Source organism: Hemitrygon akajei, chromosome 3 (assembly GCF_048418815.1).
Source record: "Hemitrygon akajei chromosome 3, sHemAka1.3, whole genome shotgun sequence".
In the NCBI taxonomy this organism is placed as follows: domain Eukaryota; kingdom Metazoa; phylum Chordata; class Chondrichthyes; order Myliobatiformes; family Dasyatidae; genus Hemitrygon; species Hemitrygon akajei.
Genome location: NC_133126.1, coordinates 197,279,673 through 197,300,364, shown reverse-complemented (window position 1 = coordinate 197,300,364; position 20,692 = coordinate 197,279,673). Strand labels below are relative to the sequence as shown.

At 43.0% G+C, this 20,692-nt stretch overlaps 1 protein-coding gene across 1 annotated transcript in view; it reads left to right on the top strand.

The window, feature by feature from the left end:
- The first annotated feature begins 950 nt into the window (after nucleotides 1-950).
- ms4a17a.11 (membrane-spanning 4-domains, subfamily A, member 17A.11) overlaps nucleotides 951-20,692 on the top strand; it is a 34,527-nt gene continuing 14,785 nt past the window's right edge. Inside the window, exons 1-3 of the mRNA XM_073039092.1 lie at nucleotides 951-1,106; nucleotides 7,755-7,811; nucleotides 20,367-20,522. Coding sequence (XP_072895193.1) covers nucleotides 951-1,106; nucleotides 7,755-7,811; nucleotides 20,367-20,522 — 369 coding nt within the window. The remainder of the gene's footprint in view (nucleotides 1,107-7,754; nucleotides 7,812-20,366; nucleotides 20,523-20,692) is intronic.

Sequence of the window (20,692 nt, the reverse complement as noted above, 5' to 3'; positions counted from 1 at the left end):
AGTGGTCACTTTATTAGGTACTTCTGTACACCTGCTCATTAATGCAAATATCTAATCAGCCAATCATGTGGCAGCTACACAATGTTTAACAGCATGCAGACATGGTCAAGAGGTTCAGTTGTTGTTCAAAGCAAACATTGGAACATGGAAGGAATATGGTCTAAGTGAGTTTTCTGTGGAATGATTGTTGGTGCCAGACGAGGTGGTTTGAGTACCTCAGATACTGCTGATCTCCTGGGATTTTCATGCCCAACAATCTCTGGAGTTTATAGAGAATGACGCGATAAACAGCAAACATCCAGTAAGTTGCAGTTGTGTGAGTGAAAATGCCTGGTTAATGACAGAGGTCAGAGGTGAATGACTGGACTGGTTCAAGCTGACGGAAAGGTGACAATAACTTAAGAAACCACACATTACAACAGTGGTGTACAGAAGCACATCTCTGAATGCACAACATGTGAAACCTTGAAGTGGATGGGCTACGGCAGCAGAAGACCACAAACATACACCCAGAGACCTTTTTATTAGGTAACTCCTTCACCTAATAAAGTAGCCACTGAGTGTACATTAGGGAGGTTTAAAAAACTCTTAGACAGACACATAGATGGATGACAAATGGAGGGCTACATGAGAGGGAAGGATTAGATTGATCTTGGAGTCAGTTAAAATGTTGGCACAATATTATGAGCTGAAGATCTACACTACACTGTACTATTCAATATTCCCACTGAACTCTTTCAAGCTTAATGTTATTCTTCCTATAGTGAAGTGACCAGAACTGAACACAATACTGCAAATGCACCAATGTCTTTACAGAATGCCATTTTTAGCATTTGAATTCTATTATCAGTAATAATTGAATTAGTTTTAGACAACAGATAATTGCATTGTCATGTTATTAATTGAACTTATGGTCACCTCTGGCAGAACTTGCAACCTTCAGACAGGCGATGGCTTCTTTATTTGGTAAAACTAGAAAACCAGCTGACCTGGAGATGAGAGGAGGAAACTCAAAATTTGCAAGAAGAAATATGGATGATCCTGACACCAAGTTCCCTAGTACAACCAAACAGAAGTTTCCAAGAGGACAACGGAAAGCTCTGGGTGTAAGACTGCACAATATCTATTACTGGTATCACTAGGGAGACAGATGTGGGTATGGAACATATTTACAAGCTTTTTCAAGAAAGGTGACTGAGGCAAACTGGGTCCAATATTTTATGTGATATAATTAAATGATAATGCTTTATTTTTGACAGATGTACTAAGATACAGTGAAAAAGATTTTGTTTGCATGTCAACCAGACAGATGATTTAATACAGGTAGTATAGAGGTTAGCATGACGCTATTATGCTCGAAGTGTCACGGCGTTCAGAGTTCAATTCGGCTCTGCCTTTAAGGAGTTAGTAGGTTCTCCCTGTGAACCATGTGGGTTTCTTCTGGGTGCTCCGATTTCCTCCCCCAGACCAAAGACGTACTGGTTTGTAGGTTAATTGGTCATTGTAAGTTGACCTGTGATTAGGCTAGGGTTAAATAGACAGGTTGCTGAGTGACACGGCTTGTTGGGCCAGGATGGCCTGTTCTGTGCTGTATCCTAAAATACAAAAAAAAACTAAATACATTGAGGTAGTAAAAAAGCAAAACAGAATGGAAAATATAGTCACAGTAGTGTAGCTGTTAAAAGTCTAGCAGCAGTGTTCTGATCACAGTAATCAACTCTATTTGATATAAAGGCATGAAGTAGATTTTCAGCATCATTATGTGACAGAAGTGGAGGGACCTTTATAATATTTCTTAAGTGTAGAAATGCTGCTTAGTTCACATTCTTAGTGTGGGGTTGAAAAGTCAAAGCTGAAGGAAAGATCTTGGTACAGTCTTGTTACTTCCGATTTTACAAAGGAACCAGGTTCCCAAGTTTATTAAGAGAATTGTGTCTTTTGGCCTTGGGACCAACCAAAAGTATTTTGGTTTTAACTTATTTTAGTTTTTGGGAATTATTACTCAACTATTGGTTTATTTCAGCCAGAGCAGAAGTCAGAGAAGATGAGGTGTTGTAATCATCAGGTTCTACCGTGAGTATAAGTGTATGCCATCAGCATGAAGAGGAAATCAAGATTATTCTATTGATGTCTCCTAAGGGGAGCATGTACAGTACAGGGAGAAAAGTAGGGGATCAAAACAGCTTCCCTGAGCAACACCAAAAGGAACATCATATCCCTTAGAAAATTGGTCTCCAAGACAGACAAAAAAATTTCTCTGTAAGATACATGAACAAAACCAACTGAGGGCAGTACCAGAGAGGCCCATACAGTTCTCAAGGTGATCTAGGAGAATGTTGTAGTCAATTGTGACAAACGCAGCAACTAGATCCAGAAGAATTAGAACTGAGACTCGACTGGCATGAGTGCTGAGCTTATGTCACTAACAATTTTGATAAGGGTTGTCTCCGTGCTGTGGTTTGCCCTAAAACTTGACTGAAACTTTTCAATAATATTGTTCTTATTCAGAAATTTGTTAAGTTGGTTGAAAATTATTTTCTCAAGAATAAAACCAGGTGTTCCATCTGGTCTTTACATAGGCAATGGATTTTGACTCACTGGTTTTGCCAAGTTATACAACATTATGAGTTTAGATAGGGGAAATAGAAGCAGGCTTGTTCCACTAAGATTGAGTAAGACTAGAATATTTTTATATTATCTGTTAATATTATTTTATGTGCTGCATTTGATATATGTACTGGGCTTTTGAACCTTGGTCCTAAAGGAGTGTTGTTTTGTTTAGCTGTATATATGTGTATGGTTGAATAGCAATAAACTTGAAGTTGAATTTGATGTTATGGGCTATGTGTGGAAAGAGAAAAGTTTAAGGGCAACATGAAGGGTAACTTTTTTGCTCAGAGCGTGGTGAGCGGGTGGAATCATTTGCCAGTGGAAGTGGTAGACATGGGTTTGATTTCAACACTTAAGAGAAAAGTGGATAGGTATAGGAGGGGTACGGAGGTCTCTAATCTATATGCGGATTGAAAGGAATAGGCAGAGTAAGAGTTCAGCTTGGACTAGATGGCTTGAAGGGCATGTTTCTGTTCTGCTTTGTTCTATTGATCTCCTAATTCAGGGATCCATTGGAATTAGGAATGTCATCCCATAGACTAGCAACCAGTCTCCAGACATCTATTTGCACAATCTTTCTTCCAAGAATGACATAGAGATCTTACCAACATGGTGTTTTAATAACAACCTTTCTTTCCAAATCAGGAAATCCAAAAAAGCTAGTCATTCCTTTCAGCAAGTGAGGGGGGTGGTGGGGGGCGGGGGGTGTGTGTGTGCATTGCACATGCTCCTTTCTACATCAGTGGTGTGAGGTTGTAAGGGCTTAACAGCTTCAAGTTCCCAGGAGTGAGCATCACCAATAGCTTGTCTTGGTTCAATAATATTGATGCAATTGATGTCACAATACAAGGAAAGGAGGAGGGAGTGGAAACGAGATTGATGGTTCTGCATTCTGTCCTCCGATGTTGTGTTGTTGGCATCATGAAATCATAAATGTCTATATCTGGAAATAAATTTAAATTTAGATCAGATCAGATTCATTTATTTAATCACACATACATTGAAACACACAGTCAAAGGTGCCGCTTGCGTGAAAAACCAACACAACCAGAAGATGTGCTGGGGCAGCCCACAAGTGTCGCCACTCGTTCCAGTGCCAACATAGCAAGTCCATAGTGTTCAGCAGAATAACACAAACAGCGACAAATCAAGAGCAAAACAAGCCCCTTACCCACCAATCCACTCTTACACACAGGCAGGGATCCAACTCAGGAAAGGTCACTCGGTAATTTTGGTAGTCCTCTTTCTCTCCAGTGTTTTTATTCACTTGTTCTCTCCATATCTGTTCCAGGTATGTCAGATAATGCTGGGATTGTTTTTTATCGCGTTGGGTGTTCCACTATTTCAGAGTGAAATGTCAATTGCAGCAAAGTCAGCAATGCCCTGGTGGGGCGGAGGATTGGTAAGTACCACAGGCTCCATTTAGGTGAGAACAGCTTCCTTCTTTCCAAGGAAGCGCAGTAGGCTTGCACCAACAGAGATGAACATTGGTGTCTGTTTATATTGCTACATGTACCGCGATCCAGTGAACAGCTTGTCTTGCATACTGTTCATACAAGCCGGATAATTACACAGTGTATTGAAGCAGTAGAAGGGAAAACAACATCAGAATGCGGAATAAAGTTTTAGAGTTGCGGAGAATGTACAGTACAGGCAGACAAAAAAGTGCAAGGTCATAATGAGGTTGACTGTGTTGGATTCTCATATTTTCTGAGTAGTTTAACTTTCCTCTGCTTGCTTGTATTTTTATAGTCTCCTATATAGATGCATATTGGTGCACTTAAGTATGCATGTAATTGGACAGTGAGCTTTCCAGCAATTATGATACAGTTACTTCTGTATTCTTTCTCGAAGCTTATTAGTTTTTCAGTTGCAGGTGTCACATCACTTGAATCTGGCTATTTTACCTTTTTTTTTGTCACCACAATTTTGTTGTCACTAGACTGAGAATGAGATGAGCATAACTGTTTTTCCATTGTTCTCATGGCTTGCCTTGTCTTGTTCATTCTTTGTTCTTGTACTACTTAATAAAACAGTCATAAGCTGGGAGAACATGCAGACTCCATACTGACAGTGGAGGAGTCACGGGCTCTGTAATAGCATTACACTCTCCTGCCACCTCTTTCTTGTGTTAAATTCCATTTCCCACTTTTCTGTCCAATTGACCAGCCTGCAGTTCTAAGGTCAGATAAGCTACAGGAGCAGAATTAGGCCATTTGGCCCATTGAGTCTGCTCCGCCATTTCATCATGGCTGATCCATTTTCCCTCTCAGCCCCAACCTCCTGCCTTCTCCCCGTATCCCTTCATACCCTGACTAATCAAGAATCAATCGACCTCTGCTCTGAATATACCCAACGACTTGGCCTCCACAGCTACCCAAGGCAACAAATTCCACAGATTCACTACTCTCTAGCTAAAGAAATTCTTCCTAATCTCCGTTGTAAAAGGATGCCCCTCTATTCTGAGGCTGGTCCAGTCTTAAACTCCCAAACCATAGGAAACATCCTCTCCACATCCACTCTATCAAGGCCTTTCAACATTTGATAGGTTTCAATGAGATTACTCCTCATTCTTCTGAACTCCTCTGAGTACTCTCCTCATATGACTGTTATGGTCCGGTCCGGAGCCCACATTCTGGGTCTTGATCTGGTCCGCGGACTCCGGGTCTTGTAGCCATCCCTCCTTTCACCCTTGAGCCCAAGTAGTCACACCCGTGGATCATTGTGGCTTGTTTGGACTCAAGGAGGCTCACCTGATGCCCATCGGCTGGCAGGTGTATATAAGGGGCTCTGGGACTGAGTTTAGTTGGGGGGTTGTCCTGTTTTGTCTTGTATGCGCTAGTCCTGCTGTTCCATCTGGTTTGCCTTGTTCGCCTGTCTATCCTGTTCCGACCTGGTCATCCTGTTTGCGCTGGTCATCCTATTTACCCTGTTCCGACCTGTTCATCATGTTTGCCCTGCTTGCACAGTTTCATTCTGTTCGTCCTGTTTGCCTGGGCTAGGAGTACCCACTGTTAATCAACTAGTTCCGTGAGTAAGTCTCGGAGTCACCCTGGACCGAGCTCCCTTCCTATCACTTGCCTCCGTTGGGTAAGCAGACCAGACTGCCATTGCACGGTGGGGTTTCTGCCCTTTCCTACCTCTCGCTTCCGACGGGTTGTGCCCAACATCCTGCCCAGGTGCCCTGTGACCTGCCCAGGCCCCTGTGTTCCTGCCTGGGAGGCCGGGCTCCGCCCAGGAGTTATGCGGCCCCCCCAGGGGGCTATCCTCCCAGCATTCCTTGTCCCATAGACCCATCCTCTAGCCTAACCAAGATCCTGCCTGGTCATGAACTCCAGGATCCTGCCTTGCCAGCACTATCTCTGAACCCCAGGATCACCTTGAACGCCATGTCCCTCACGCACGCTACAGTCTCCCCATCTTGTTCTAACCTTTAGTTGTTCCTGTCCTGCCTCTAGTACTTTAGTGCCTGCGTCCTGCACTTGGGTCCAGCCTCCTGTCCCCTTATGACAATGACAAGCCTTTCAATCCTGGAATTATTCTCGTAAGCCTTCTTTGAACCCTCTCTAATGTCAGCACATCCTTTCTTAGCTAAGGGGTGCAAAACTGCTCATAATACTCCATGTGAGGCATGACAAGTGCTTTATAAATCCTCAATATTACATCCTTGCTTTTCTATTCTAGTCAGAATATATTCTAGTTAAGGTTTCCATTTCATTACTGTGGCATCCAACATTATGGACCCTCAACATCTCACTGGAGGAAGCAGTAGAGCCAGGTGCAATTACAAAGTTTAAAATTGGACAGGTACAGTGGTAGGAAAGGTTTAGAGGGATATGGGTCAAATACAAATGAGACTAGGTTAGAGAGACGACATGATCAGCATGAACAAGATGGACCAAATAGCCTGTTGCTGTACTGTACCATTCTCCAAATATTGTGGGATGATGCAAATCTGGAATGAAGTGGAATGGCACAGAAACTAAATGACCAATCAGGAAGGGTAGATGAGTTGTTATGTATTACCACCCAAGACATTTCAAAACTCTTTACCGATTTATATGAATGTAACTCAGCAACTCAGGACTCATTTATTATCACTGACATATGTCAACAAATTTGTGTTTTGTGGCAACAGTACAACAGAAGACACAAGAATTACTATGTTATGGAAATAAATAAATAGTGCAAATCAAAGAGGTGGTGCTCATGGACCATTCTGGAATCTGATAGTGGAGGGGAAGAAGCAATTATTAAATTGCTGAATGTTGGCCTTCAGGCTCCTGTACCCCTCCCCAACAATCGTAATGGGAAGAGGGCATGAGTGCGGGTCCTTAATGAGGGAATCTGCTTTCTTGGGGTACTACCTCTTTAAGACATCCTCCATGGTGGGGAGTGTTATGTCCATGATGGAGCTGGCTAAGTTGACAGCCTCTTTGGATCTGCTACATTGGTGCCTCCATACTGGCTGTGATATAATCATTCAGAATGTTCTCTACAGTACCTCTGTCAAAACTTAGAAGAATCTTTGGTGACATGGCAAATCTCCTCAAACTCCCAATGTTGTATAACCGTTGGTGTACCTTCTTCATAATTACATCAATGTGTTGGGTCCAGGATAAATCCTCAGAGGCTGATGCCCAGGAAATTGAAGCTGCTCATCTTGTCCATCACAGATCCCTCAATGAGGAGTGGTGTGTGTTCTCCCATTTCCCCTTCATGTCATCCACAATCAGTCCCCTAGTCTTGCTGATGTTGAGCACGAGGTTGTTGTTCTGCCACCCCTCAACCAGCTAATCTACCTCAGACCTGTGTATCTCCTCATTGACATCTGAGATTCTGCCAACAACAGTGACGTCATTGGTGAATATACTGATGGCATTTGAGCAGTACTTAGCCACACAGTCTTGAGTGTAGAGATCGTGGACCATGTGTTAAGCACATTTCCTTGACTGTCAGTGACGAGGAGATGTTATCACTAATCCACACTGACTGTGGTCTCCTGATGAGGAAGTCAAGGATAGGATTTTGAAGTAAAACATTAATGACTACAAGTTATCAAATATTTTCTGTGATATAAAGATTTGGAAGTTTATAACAGTAAATTTTAATTGCTTTAATTAATGTTTAATACTTTTTTTTAGTTCATCATCTCTGGAATCATGTCAGTTAATGCTGAAAGGAAGATGACCCTCATCTCAGTAAGTCTCTCTGGATGCAGAGCATTTTTGTTGGTATTAGTTTATTATTGTCACATGCATGAACTAGAATGAGGTAAAGCAAGAACAATTTAGAATAAAATGTAAAAGCTGTTGAAAAAGTGCAGTGCAGATTAAATGATAAAGTCCAAGATCACACGGTATATTGTGTAGCCAAGAATCCATCTTATCCTGCAAGAGATCTGATCAAGAATTTGGTAACTGTGCGACAGAAGCTGTCTTTAAGCCTGCTGGTATGTGTTTTCAGGCTTATGTATCTTCTGCTTGATGGGAGAGGGCACAAGATCAATGCTCAGCATGGGTGGAGTCTTTGATTATGTTGGCTGGTCTACCGAGTCAACAATGAGTATAGACTCAGTTCATAGAGGGGAGGCTGGTTCCTGTGACGTGCTAAGATGTGTTCACAACACTGCAGTTTCATGTGGTCATGTGCAAAGCAGTGCCACCACAAGCCATTATGCATTCTGACAGAATGCTTTCTATAGTTCATTGATTAAAATTTGGTAAGTCAAGAGGGACATGACAATTTATTTTAGCCCCCTGAAAAAGTCGAGACCTTGGTGAGCTTTCTTGCTCTTTATGTCAATGTGGTTGCTCCAGAACAGGCTATTAGTGATGTTTACGGGTAGGAATTTAAAGCTCTCCACTCTCTCAACCTCAACAATGTTGATCTGGACAGGAGCATGTGAAATGGACCCATTCCTGAAGTCAATGGCCAGCTCTTTGCTTTTGCTGACATTGAAGGAAATACGGTATTCATTGGTGGAAGTGTACAATGGTGGTGGGCTCACATGAGGAACATTACACACTTTAAGGGAAGATGAGGTTTAATTTGTAGAATAGGTAACATGCAAATTTGATAATAATAGTCTACTTCGCAACAAATAGAATACCCGTTGACATCAAATTAGCATGCAGTGACATCATCTGAAACCAACATCAAAGTTCAAATTTCAAGTAAATTTATTATCAAAACACGTATGTCACCATATACAATGAGGTTTATTTTCTTCCGGCCGTACTCAATAAATCTAATAACCATAGTAGAATCAATGAAAGATCACACTCAAAATGGCGGACAACCAGTGTACTGTATAAGAGACACCAAACTGTGCACATATAAAAGGAGAAAAGCAATAAATATCAGGAACATGAGATGAAGATTCCTTGAAAGTGAGTGCATAGGTTGTGGGAACAGTTCAGTGATGGGGAAGTGAAGTTGAGTGAAGTTATCGCCTCTGGCTCAAGAGCTTGATCGTTGAGGCCTAACAACCATTACTAAACCTGGTGGTGTGAGTTCTGAGGCTTCTGTACCTTCTTTCTGATGGCAGCAGCAAGAAGGGAGCATGACCTAGGTGGTGAGGGTCCCTGATGATGGATGCTGGTTTCCTACAATAATGCTCCATGTTGATGTGCTCAGCAGTAGGAAGGGCTTTAGCCATGAAGTATTGGGTATATCCACTACCTTTTGTAGGATTCTCTGTTCAAGGGCATTTGTGTTCCCATACCAAGTTGTGATGCAGCTCGTCAGTATACTGCCCACAACACATTCAAAGTGAGTGAGCAGCTGGTTATGCACACAGCCTTGTGGTGCACCAGTGCTGTTGAAGATTGGGCAGATGTTGTTTCCAATCTGATCTGACTGTGGTCTGTAAGTGAGGGAATTGGGGATCCAACAGCACAAGGACAAATTTAGGCCAAGGTCTTGAAGTTTATTGATTAGTTTTTAGGGGATTACAGTACTGAATGTCAAGCTGTAGATGATAAATAGCATCTTGATGTTTGCTTCTTTGCTGTCCAGATGTTCCAGGGTTGAATGGAAAGTTAATGAACTGGCATCTGCTGTGGATCTGTTGTGCCAGTAGACAAATTGGAGCAGATCCACATTGCTTCTCAGGCAGGAGTTGATAAGGTTGATCACCAACATCTCAAAACACTTCATCACTGTGGATGTAAGTGCTACTGGACAATGCAGGTTGCCACTTTCTTCTTAGGCACCAGTTTAATTGAAGCCTGATGGAAGTAAATGGGATACCTCAGACTGCTGAAGTGAGAAGTTAAAGATCTCACTAAACACTCTAGCCAGTTGATTAACACTGTCTTTAGTACTTGGTAGGTACCCAGACTGGTATGGATGCTTTCCATGGGTTTACCCTCCTGAACGATGCTTTTATATTGATCTCAAAGACTGAAATCACTGGGTCAATGGGTGCTGTGAAGTTTCTGATGGTACCTCCACGTTTTGATTGTGAAAATGAGCATAGAAGGCTTTGAGCTCATCTGGAAGCAAAGCGCTGTTGTCACCTATGTATGACACTTGATTTCACTTTGTAAGAAGTGATAGCATTCAAGCCTCTCTGAAGCATCCTCATCTGGAGATCGTACCTGGACCTCTTGTAACTTTCTTGGTCATCAGACTTGAATGTCTCTGATCTGGCCCTCAGCAGTTTGCGGATCTCATGGTTTATCCAGGGCTTCTGGTTGGGGAAAACAGGATGATTTTGTGGGGGTGCACTGGTCTATGACTGTTCTTATAAATATCCATGGTATATTTATTGAAATCCACAGATGAGTCATTGAACATGGTCTGGTGCACTGATTTGCAGCAATCCCTTAGCCGCTTCTCTGCCTCCTGCAACCTCCTCTATGTTGGTTGTCCGAATCACTGGAGCTTGTTCTTTAGCCTCTGTCTATATGCAGGAAGGAGAAAGACAGCAAAGGGATCAGATTTCCTGAAATGTTATCTGGGTATGGAATGGTAGGCATTCCGTAGCTTAGTATAACAGTGGTCCAGTGTGTTGGGATCTCTGGTGCTGCAGGTTATATTCTGATGGTAACTGGGCAGGGATTCCTTCAAACAATCCTGATTGAAATCCCGAATATGATTTGAAATGCATCGGAGTGGACTGTTTGGTAATGACATCATGTAATAACTCAAGCCTTGATTATAGTCATTCGCTATGTAAACTATGGTCAGGATCACAGAGGAGAACTTTTTGGTAAATAGAATGGTCAGCATTTGAATATTAAGTGTTCAAGGTTGTGAAAACATGAGTATGACAAAACTACCACATCAGAGTACCAGAGAGACTTGATGATGAAAGACACATCCCCCACCCTTTGCCCTCTCTGAATAAACAAGTCAGCCCATCCTGTGAATCAAGAAACCTTCAGGTCTAATCACCATATCTAGCGTACTCTGAGAAAGCCACGTCTCAGTTACAATTCCTCACTTCCCAAAGATACAGCAATCTTGTCCTTAGGTTCTCAATTTTGTTCTCAAGCAACTGCACATTTGTGCTCCAGCAACACCCAGTGACATTAGATTTAACACCCATTAACAGCAAATATAACACCCAATAACATCAAATGTAACACTCAGTGACATCAAATATAACATCTATTGACATCAAATGTAACACCTAGTAACATCAAATGTAATCAAATGGGGGGGAATGACCTATATGGGGAAGCAACCGTGGCCACACCTCTGGCACAGAGTCTGGCCCCGTGGCTCAGAAGGGTGATGAAAGGAAGAGGATGGCATCAGTGACAGGGGACTCTATAGTTAGGGGGTCAGACAGGCAATTCTATGGATGCAGGAAAGAAGTACGGATGGTAGTTTTCCTCCTAGGAGCCAGGGTCCAGGACATTTCTGATCACGTCCACCACGATATCCTGAAGTGTGAAGGAGAACAGCCAGATATTGTGGTACATATTGGTACCAACAACATAGGCAGGAAAAAGGAGGAGGTCCTGAAAGCAGACTACAGGGAGTTAGGAAGGAATTTGAGAAGCAGGACCACAAAGGTAGTCATCTCGGGATTAGTGCCTGTGCCATGTGACAGTAAGTATTGGAATAGAGTGAGGTGGAGGATAAATGTGTGGCTGAGGAAATGGAACAGCGGGCAGGGATTCAGATTTCTGGATCACTGGGATCTCTTTTGGGGCAGGAGTGCCCTGTACAAAAAGGACGGGTTGCACTTGAATGCAAGAGGGGCCAATATCTTGGCGGGGAAGTTTGCTAAGGCTATTGGGGAGAGTTTAAACCAGAATTGTTGGGGGAAGAAATGGAGGAAGAGGCGCTTGGCTTACAAATAGAGAAATCTTGGAGAAGGGAGGATAGGTAGGTGATAGAGAAGGGATGCTCTCAGACCGATGGTTTGAGATGTGTCTATTTTAACGCAGGGAAGTATTATGAACAAAGCAGATGAGCTTAGAGCATGGATCAATACTTGGAGCTATGATGTTGTGGTCATTACAGAGACTTGGATGGCTCAGGGGCAGGAATGGTTACTTTGAGTGCCAGGCTTTAGATGGACAGGGAGGGAGGCAAAAGAGGTGGGGGCGTGGCACTGTTGATCAGAGATAGCATCATGGCTGCAGAAAAGGAGGAAGACATGGAAGGATTGTCTACAGTGTCTCTGTAGGTGGAAGTTAGGAACAGGAAGGGGTCAATAATTCTACTGCATATTTTTCTATAGACCACCCAATAGTAACAGGGATATCAAGGAGCAGAAAGTAGACAGATTCTGGAAAGGTGTAATAATAACAGGGTTGTTGTGGTGGGAGATTTTAATTTCCAAAATATCAATTGGCATGTCCCTAGAGCAAGAGGTTTAGATAGGGTGGAGTTTGTTAGGTGTGTTCTAGAAGGTTTCTTGACACAATATGCAGATATACCTACAAGAGGAGAGGCTGTACTTGATCTGGTATTAGGAAATGAAATTGATCAAGTGTCAGACCTCTCAGTGAGAGAGCATTTGGAGATAGTAATCACGATTCTATCTCCTTACCATAGCATTGGAGAAGGAGTAGAACAGACAAGTTAGGTAAGTGTTTAATTGGAGTAAAGGGAAATATGAGGCTATTAGGCAGGAACTTGGAAGCATAAATTGGGAACAGATGTTCTCAGGGAAATGTACGGAAGAAATGTTGCAAATGTTCAGGGGATATTTGTGTGGAGTTCTGCATAGGTACATTCCAATGAGACAGGGAAAGGATGGTAGGGTACAGGAACCATGGTGTACAAAGGCTATTGTAAATCTAGTCAGGAACAAAAGAAGAGCTTACAAAAGGTTAAAAATCTAGGTAATGATAGAGATCTAGAATATTATAAGGCCAGCAGGAAGGAGCTTAAGAAAAAAAATTTAGGAGACACATAAGGGGCCATAAGAAGGCCTTGGCGGACAGGATTAAGGAAAACCCCAAGGCATTCTACAAGTATGTGAAGAGGAAGAGGATAAGATGTGAGAGAATAGGACCAATGAAGTGTGACAGTGGAGCAGTGTGTATGGAACTGGAGGAGATAGCAGAGGTACTTAATGAGTACTTTGCTTCAGTATTCACTATGGAAAAGGATCTTGGTGATTGTAGAGGTGACTTACAGTGGACTGAAAAGCTTGAGCATGTAGATATTAAGAAAGGGGATGTGCTGGAGCTTTTGGAAAGCATCAAGTTGGATAAGTCACCGGGACTGGATGAGATGTACCCAAGGCTACTGTGGGAGGTGAGGGAGGAGATTGCTGAGCCTCTGGTGATGATCTGTACATGATCAATGGGGATGGGAGAGGTTCTGGAGGATTGGAGGGTTGCAGATGTTGTTCCTTTATTCAAGAAAGGAATTGGAGATAGCCCAGGAAATTATCAACCAGTGAGTCTTACTTCAGTGGTTGGTAAGTTGATGGAGAAGGTCCTGAGAGGCAGGATTTATGAACATTTGCAGAGGCATAATATACTGTAATTAGGAATAGTCAGCATGGCATTGTGAAAGACAGGTCATGCCTTACAAGCCTGATTGAATTTTTTTGAGGATGTGACTAAACACATTGATAAAGGTAGAGCAGTAGATGTAGTGTATATGGATTTCAGCAAGGCATTTGATAAGGTACCTCATGCAAGGCTTATTGAGAAAGTAAGGAGGCATGGGATCAAAGGAGGCATTGTTTTGTGGATCCAGAACTGGCTTGCCCACAGAAGGCAAAGAGTGGTTGCTGACAGGTCATATTCTGCATGGGGGTCGGTGACCAGTTGTGTGCGTCAGGGATCTTTTCTGGGATACCTACTCTTCATGATTTTTATAAATGACCTGGATGAGGAAGTGGAGGGATGGGTTAGTAAATTTGCTGATGACACAAAGGTTGGGGGTGTTGTGGATAATGTGGCAGTTACAGCGGGACATTGATAGGATGCAAAACTGGGCTGAGAAGTGGCAGATGGAGTTCAACCCAGTTAAGTGTGAGGTGGCTCATTTTGGTAGGTCAAATATGATGGCAGAATAAAGTATTAATGGTAAAAATCTTGGCAGTGTGCAGAATCAGAGGGATCTTGGGGTCCGAATCCATAGGACACTCAAAGCTGCTGTGCAGGTTGACTCTGTGGTTAAGAAAGCATACAGTGCACTGGCCTTCATCAATCATGGGATTGAGTTTAGGAGCCGAGAGGTAATGTTACAGCTATTTTGGACCCTGGTCAGACCCCACTTGGAGTACTGTACTCAGTTCTTGTCCCTTCACAATAGGAAGGATGTGGAAACCATAGAAAGGGTGCAGGGGAGATTTACAAGGATGTTGCCTGGATTGGGGAGCATGCCTTATGAGAATAGGTTGAGTGAACTTGGCCTTTGCTCCCTGGAGTGACGGAGGATGAAAGGTGACCTGATAGAGGTGTATAAGGTGATGAGAGGCATTGATTGTGTGGATAGTCAGAAGCTTTTTCCCAGGGCTGAAATGGCTAGCATGAGAGGGCACAGTTTTAAGGTTCTTGGAAGTAGGTACAGAGGAGATGTCAGGGGTAATTTTGTTATACAGAGAGTGGTGAGTGTGTGGAATGGGCTGCCGGCGATCGTGGTGGAGGTGGATACGACAGGGTCTCTTAAGAGACTCCTGGATAGGTACATGGATCTCAGAAAAATAGAGGGCTATGGATAACCCTAGGTAACTTCTAAGGTAAGGACATGTTTGGCACAGCTTTGTGGGCTGAATAGCCTGTATTGTGCTATAGGTTTTTTATGTTTCTATGTAACACACAGTAACATCAAATGTAACACCCAGTGACATCAAATGTAACACCCATTGAGAACAAATGTAACACTCAGTGACATCACATGTACCCATTGACAATAAATGTAACACCCAGTAACATCAAATGTAACACCCATTGATGTTATATATGATACCCAGTGACATCACATGTAACACCTATTGACAACAAATAAACATTCCAGTGACATCAAATATCGCATTCCATTGACACCAAAAATAACACCCAGTGATAGTTTTGTAAAATTGAGGTTATCTTTAAAGCATCATTGCTCCCAATGTCAACAATTGCCCACAGAGTGCCTGGATTGAGTGCTCAGATCTCCAAGTTCATATTTTAGCATTTGGCATTCCAACCTGTAGGATGGGGGAGTGGGTGGAGGGTTGTGGGAATAGTGAAAGTGATGAAAAGTGAAAGTGATGAAAATAAAGATTCTGAAAATATTAAATATAGCAGGAAATGCAGGAAACATTGATTAGGTAAGGCAGAGTCAGAGTTAATGTTTCAGTCTTGAGATCTCTTGCCTAAAATGTTAACTCTTATTAGAGCATCTGACCACCAACAACGTGTGGACCATGATGAGGCCAATAATAACTCAAGTTCCCACAAAATAACAAGGTGATTTCAATGGCACAATGACAAGCAATCAGCTACATGAACTCAGCGGGTCAAACAAAGGATTAATAGGGTCCAACATATAATTCTCCACAGCTTCCACCACCTCCAATGGGATCCCCCACCAAGCACATCTTTCCCTCCCCCGTCTTTCTGCTTTCTGCAGGGATCGCTCCCTACACGACTGCCTTGTCCATTCGTTTCCCCCCCCATCCCTTTCCACCGATCTCTCTCCCAGCACTTACCCTTGTAAGCGGAACAAGTGCTACACCTGCCCTTACACTTCCTCCCTCACCACCATTCAGGGCCCCAGACAGTCCTTCCAGGTGAGGTGACACTTCACCAGTGAGTCGGCTGGTGTGATGTACTGAGTCCGGTGCTCCCGGTGTGGCCTTCTATATATTGGTGAGACCTGATGCAGACTGGGAGACCGTTTCGCTGAACACCTACCCTCGGTCCGCCAGAAAAAGCAGGATCTCCCAGTGGCCACACATTTTAATTCCATGTCCCATTCCCATTCCGATATGTCAATCCATGGCCTCCTCTACTGTCAAGATGAAGCCACACTCAGGTTGGAGGAACAACACCTGATATTCCGTCTGGGTAGTCTCCAACCTGATGGCATGAACATTGAATTCTCTAACTTGCATCAATGCCCCTCCTCCCCTTCTTACCCCATCCCTTATCTATCTATATATCTATTATTTTTCCCTTTTTTTCTCTCTGTTTTTCTCTCTCTGTTCCTCTCAGAATCACTCCTTTCCTGTTCTCCATCTCCCTCTGGTGCTCCCCTCCCCCTTTCTTTCTCTCTAGGCCTCCCGTCCCATGATCCTCTCCCTTCTACAGATCTGTATCCCTTTTGCCAATCAACTTTCCAGCTCTTAGTTTCATCCCTCCCATCCTGTCTTCTCCTATCATTTCAGATCTCCCCCTCCCCCTCCCACTTTCAAATCTGCTACTATCTCTTCTTTCAGTTAGTCGTGACAAAGGGTCTCGGCCTGAAACGTCAACTTTACTTCTTCCTATAGATGCTGCCCAGCCTGCTGCATTCCACCAGCATTTTTTGTGTGTTGCTTGAATTTCCAGAATCTGCAGATTTCCTAATGTTTGGATTAATAGAGTTTGTTGGGGGTTGCAAGGGTCCTGTAGCTTGAAGGGATGGAACGGCCTATTTCCACACTGTGTTGCTAAATAAAAAAAAATCTTTCAGTCTGGAATGAAGGTTGTTGACCTGAAATGTTGTCCGTCCATTTCCCTCCGCAAGTGCTGCCTGACCCCACTGTGTTCTTCCACTGGGTTGTTTGTTGCTCCAGATATCAGCATTTGTGATCTCCTGTGTCTCCCATATTTCAGAAATAGTTCAATGGCGCCTAATGGAGGAGTTACTTTATTTAGATTTAGACATAGTGGAACAGGCCCAAAAAGTCGCAGTGCTCAGCATCCCACCTATTTATCCCTAGCCTAATCACAGGGCAATTTACAATGAGGGATTACTGAACTAACTGATACATTCTTGGATTGTGGGAGGAAACTGGGGGCCCAGAAGAAACCCACATGGTTCACAGGGAGAACATACAAACTCCTTACAGACAGAGCTAGAATTGAACTCTTAACTTCAGAACTCCCATTGTGCTAACTGCTATGCTACCATGAAACCCAAATCTAAGTTTTGGGCCCCTTATCTATGAAAGGATAAGCTGGCATTTGAGAGGATCCACAACTGTTTCATGGGAATGATGCAGGGTAAGAAAGGGTTAATGTATGAGGATCATTTGATGGCTAACGGCCTGTACACACTGTAGTTTAGTAGAAAGGTGGGGGGGGGGTGGGCTAGGGGAGACTCAGTGAAACCTATTGAATATTGAAAGACCAGCAAGAAGTGGACATGGAGAGGATGTTTCCTATAGTGGGAAAGTCTCGGACCAGATGTACAGCTCAAAATAGAAGGATGTGCTTTAGAAAAATGAGAAGGAATTCCATTAGTCATAAGGTGGTCAATGTGTAGAATTCATTGGAACAGACAGCTGTGGTGGCAAAGTAGGTGAAGGTTGATAGGTTCTTGATTAGTAGGGGTGTCAAAGGTTATCGGGAGAAGACAGCGGAATGGGGTTGTGAGGGCTAGTTAATGAGCCATGATGGAATATGGAGCAGACTGATAGGCTGAATGGCCTAATTCTACTTCCATGGTTCATGGTGAGAGAAATCCCTTTAAACTGACGTTTGGAGGTATGAGGGCCAGAAAAAGGGATTCTCGCTAAAGTGACTGAAATCTAGTTTAGAATGGTGACAAAAGTCAGCATAGCCAGTGTGAAATGAACTGCAAACTCTGGGCAAACTTGTTGATGGTCCTTTCTTTTGTATCCAATTTCTGGAATCTGGCCATTGTATTTATTGTTCAACCTTAATTGCACTTGAGAAAGCCAGGGTGAGTTGCTTTCTGCACCAAGTTCACTATTGGAAACATAGAAACATAGAAAAACTACAACACATTACAGGCCCTTCAGCCCACAATGATGTGCTGAACATGTACTTATTCAGCCGAACATGTATTCTAATGGCACCTCTTTTGGTACCATTACTTTTGGGTTGTGACCTTTAAGATTTAGACCCAATGAGAAGGAAAGAGTGGATATATTTCTCAGTCAAGTTTGTGTTCCATGTGGTGGAATAGGTGATAGTGCGTGTATCTAGTTCCCTTGTTGTTCTTGTATTCCTGGATCATGTTATTAAGCAGCACAGAAACAAGCTATTCTGCCCATTGAGTCCTAACTGGACACTAGTTACTCACAACCTACTGCCTCAGTTGAAAAGGCTGTGAGTTTAGGACAACTATCACAATGGTTTGGTGAGCAATTGCCGTGCATTTTAAAGACTATATTACGTACTGCAGCCACAATATGCCTATTTTGGAGGGAGTGGATATTTAATGTGGTTGATGGCATGCCAATAGAAGGACTAGCTTTATAGAACCATAGAACATTACAGCATGGAAACAGGCCTTTTGGCCCTTCTTGGCTGTGCTGAACCATTTTTCTACCTAGTCCCACTGACCTGCACCTGACCCATATCCCTCCATACATCTCTCATCCATGTACCTATCCAAGTTTTTCTTGAATGTTAAAAGTGAGCCCGCATTTACCACTTCATCTGGCAGCTCATTCCACAATCCCACCATGCTCTGTGTGAGGAAGCCCCCCCCCCATGTTCCCTTTAAACTTTTCCCCCTTCACCCTTAACCCATGTCCTCTGTTTTTTTTTTCTTCCCTAGCCTCGGTGGAAAAAGCCTGCTTGCATTCACTCTATCTTAGATGGTATCAAGCTTCCGGAGTTGTGTGATCTGCACCCTCCAGAGCAGTATACTAAATCACTTCTAAATGTTGTCGGGATGCAACCACATTAGATCAGCTTTCTTTGTCACAAGTACGTTGAAATTTACAGTAAAATGTGTTGCTTGGGTCAGCGACCAGCATAGTTTGAATGCACTCAGTGGCTGCTTTATTAGGTACAACTCATTGTTAATGCAAATGTCTAATCAGCCAAACACATAGAAGCAAAACATTGTATAAAAATGTACAGGCACGGTCAAGAGGCTCACTTTCTGCTCAGACCAAACATGAAAATAAGGAAGAAATGTGATTTAAGTGCCTGTGGAATGATTTTTGGTGCCAGATTGAGTGTTTTGAGTATCACAGAAGCTACTGATCTCCTGGGATTTTCATGCAAATCACGTTCTAGAGTTTATAAAGGATGGTGCAAAAAACAAAAGCAAAGAGCAACATAAAGTGAGTGTCAGTTCTGTGGACAAAAACACCTTACTAATGAGAGAGGTCAGAGGAGAATGGCCAGACTGGTTCAAGCTGACAGGAAGGCGACAGTAACTCAAATAACCGTAATAACTATGCACTACCACAGTGGAGTGTAGAAGAGCATCTCTGAACCTTGAGTGGATGGGCTACAGCAGAAGAAGACCACAGACATATACTTAGTGGCCACTTTATAGGTACAGAGGGTACTTAATCAAGTGGCCACTGGATGTATGTGTTGGGGTTGGCCTGAAGGTGTTCCTCTGCTTCTAGAGCTAACTCAGCCCACCCACAGTATTATGATATTTAGTAGTATTATCATAATACTAATCTGCACCTTTTTGGAAAGTGGGAGGAAGCTGGAGCACACAGAGGAAACCCATCATCAGGAATGGAAAGGAAGGGGGAAGAAGCCAGAATAAAAATAGGTGGAGGAGTACAAACTGGCAGCTAAAAGTTGAAGCCAGGTTTGGGGGAAGATTGGGTGGGGAGGGAGGGATGAAGTGATAAGTTGGAAGATAGTAGCTGGAAATGATAAAGGGCTGCAGAAGAAGGAATGATAGGAGAGGACAGGGGAAGAGGTTGGACCATGGAAAAAAGAGAAGGAGGAAAGGCACAATTAAGTCCTTCATACCAGTGAGGTGATTGGAGGATGAGGAGAAGGGAAGAGATAATAGGGGAGCCGGGATGGGGAGAGGAGAAAGGGGAGTGGGAGAAATTAACAGGGGTTAGGGGAATCGATGTCAATGCCATCAAGTTGGAGTCAAATTAAATGAGGTTTTGCTTATACAATGGGAGTGGTATCATCGTGGTAGTAGAGGAGACCTTGTTGGAATGGAGCGGAATGAAAATTGTTGGCCAGCAGAAAGGTGCCGGGTAAACCAAATACAGAGCTTGAAGTTTTCTCAAAACAAAAACCATCCCTGTAACAGTGGTGGGAGTGGATGAATTGTATGAAATTAGTTGTACCAATAAACACTATCCCAATGACTTATGAGAGTGCAGAAATTTTAAAATAAATCACTCCATATTGCTGCTATTCAAAATGATAACTTTGCTCTTTTAACTTTGTCGACAGCTCAGATGTTGTGCAATTTTTAACCTACTGAGTGCTGTCACTAGTCTAGCTGCTTTCCTGTTATTTACCATCGATCTACGGAGATGGGTTCCCCGTGTCCGCTGTGACAGTCCAGAAAAATGTACACCAGGAGACTACCAGTATTCTGTTCTTTCTGTAAGTAAACCCCACACTCATTACAACTATTTAAGAACAGGTGTATGCTGCCTTTGTACTGACTAATTATCCCCACAAATTCTACTTGTTTGGCATTAATGGGGCAACTTAATGTATTTATCTTATTTAGAGATACAGCACAGAGCAGGCCCTTCTGGCTCAACAGGACA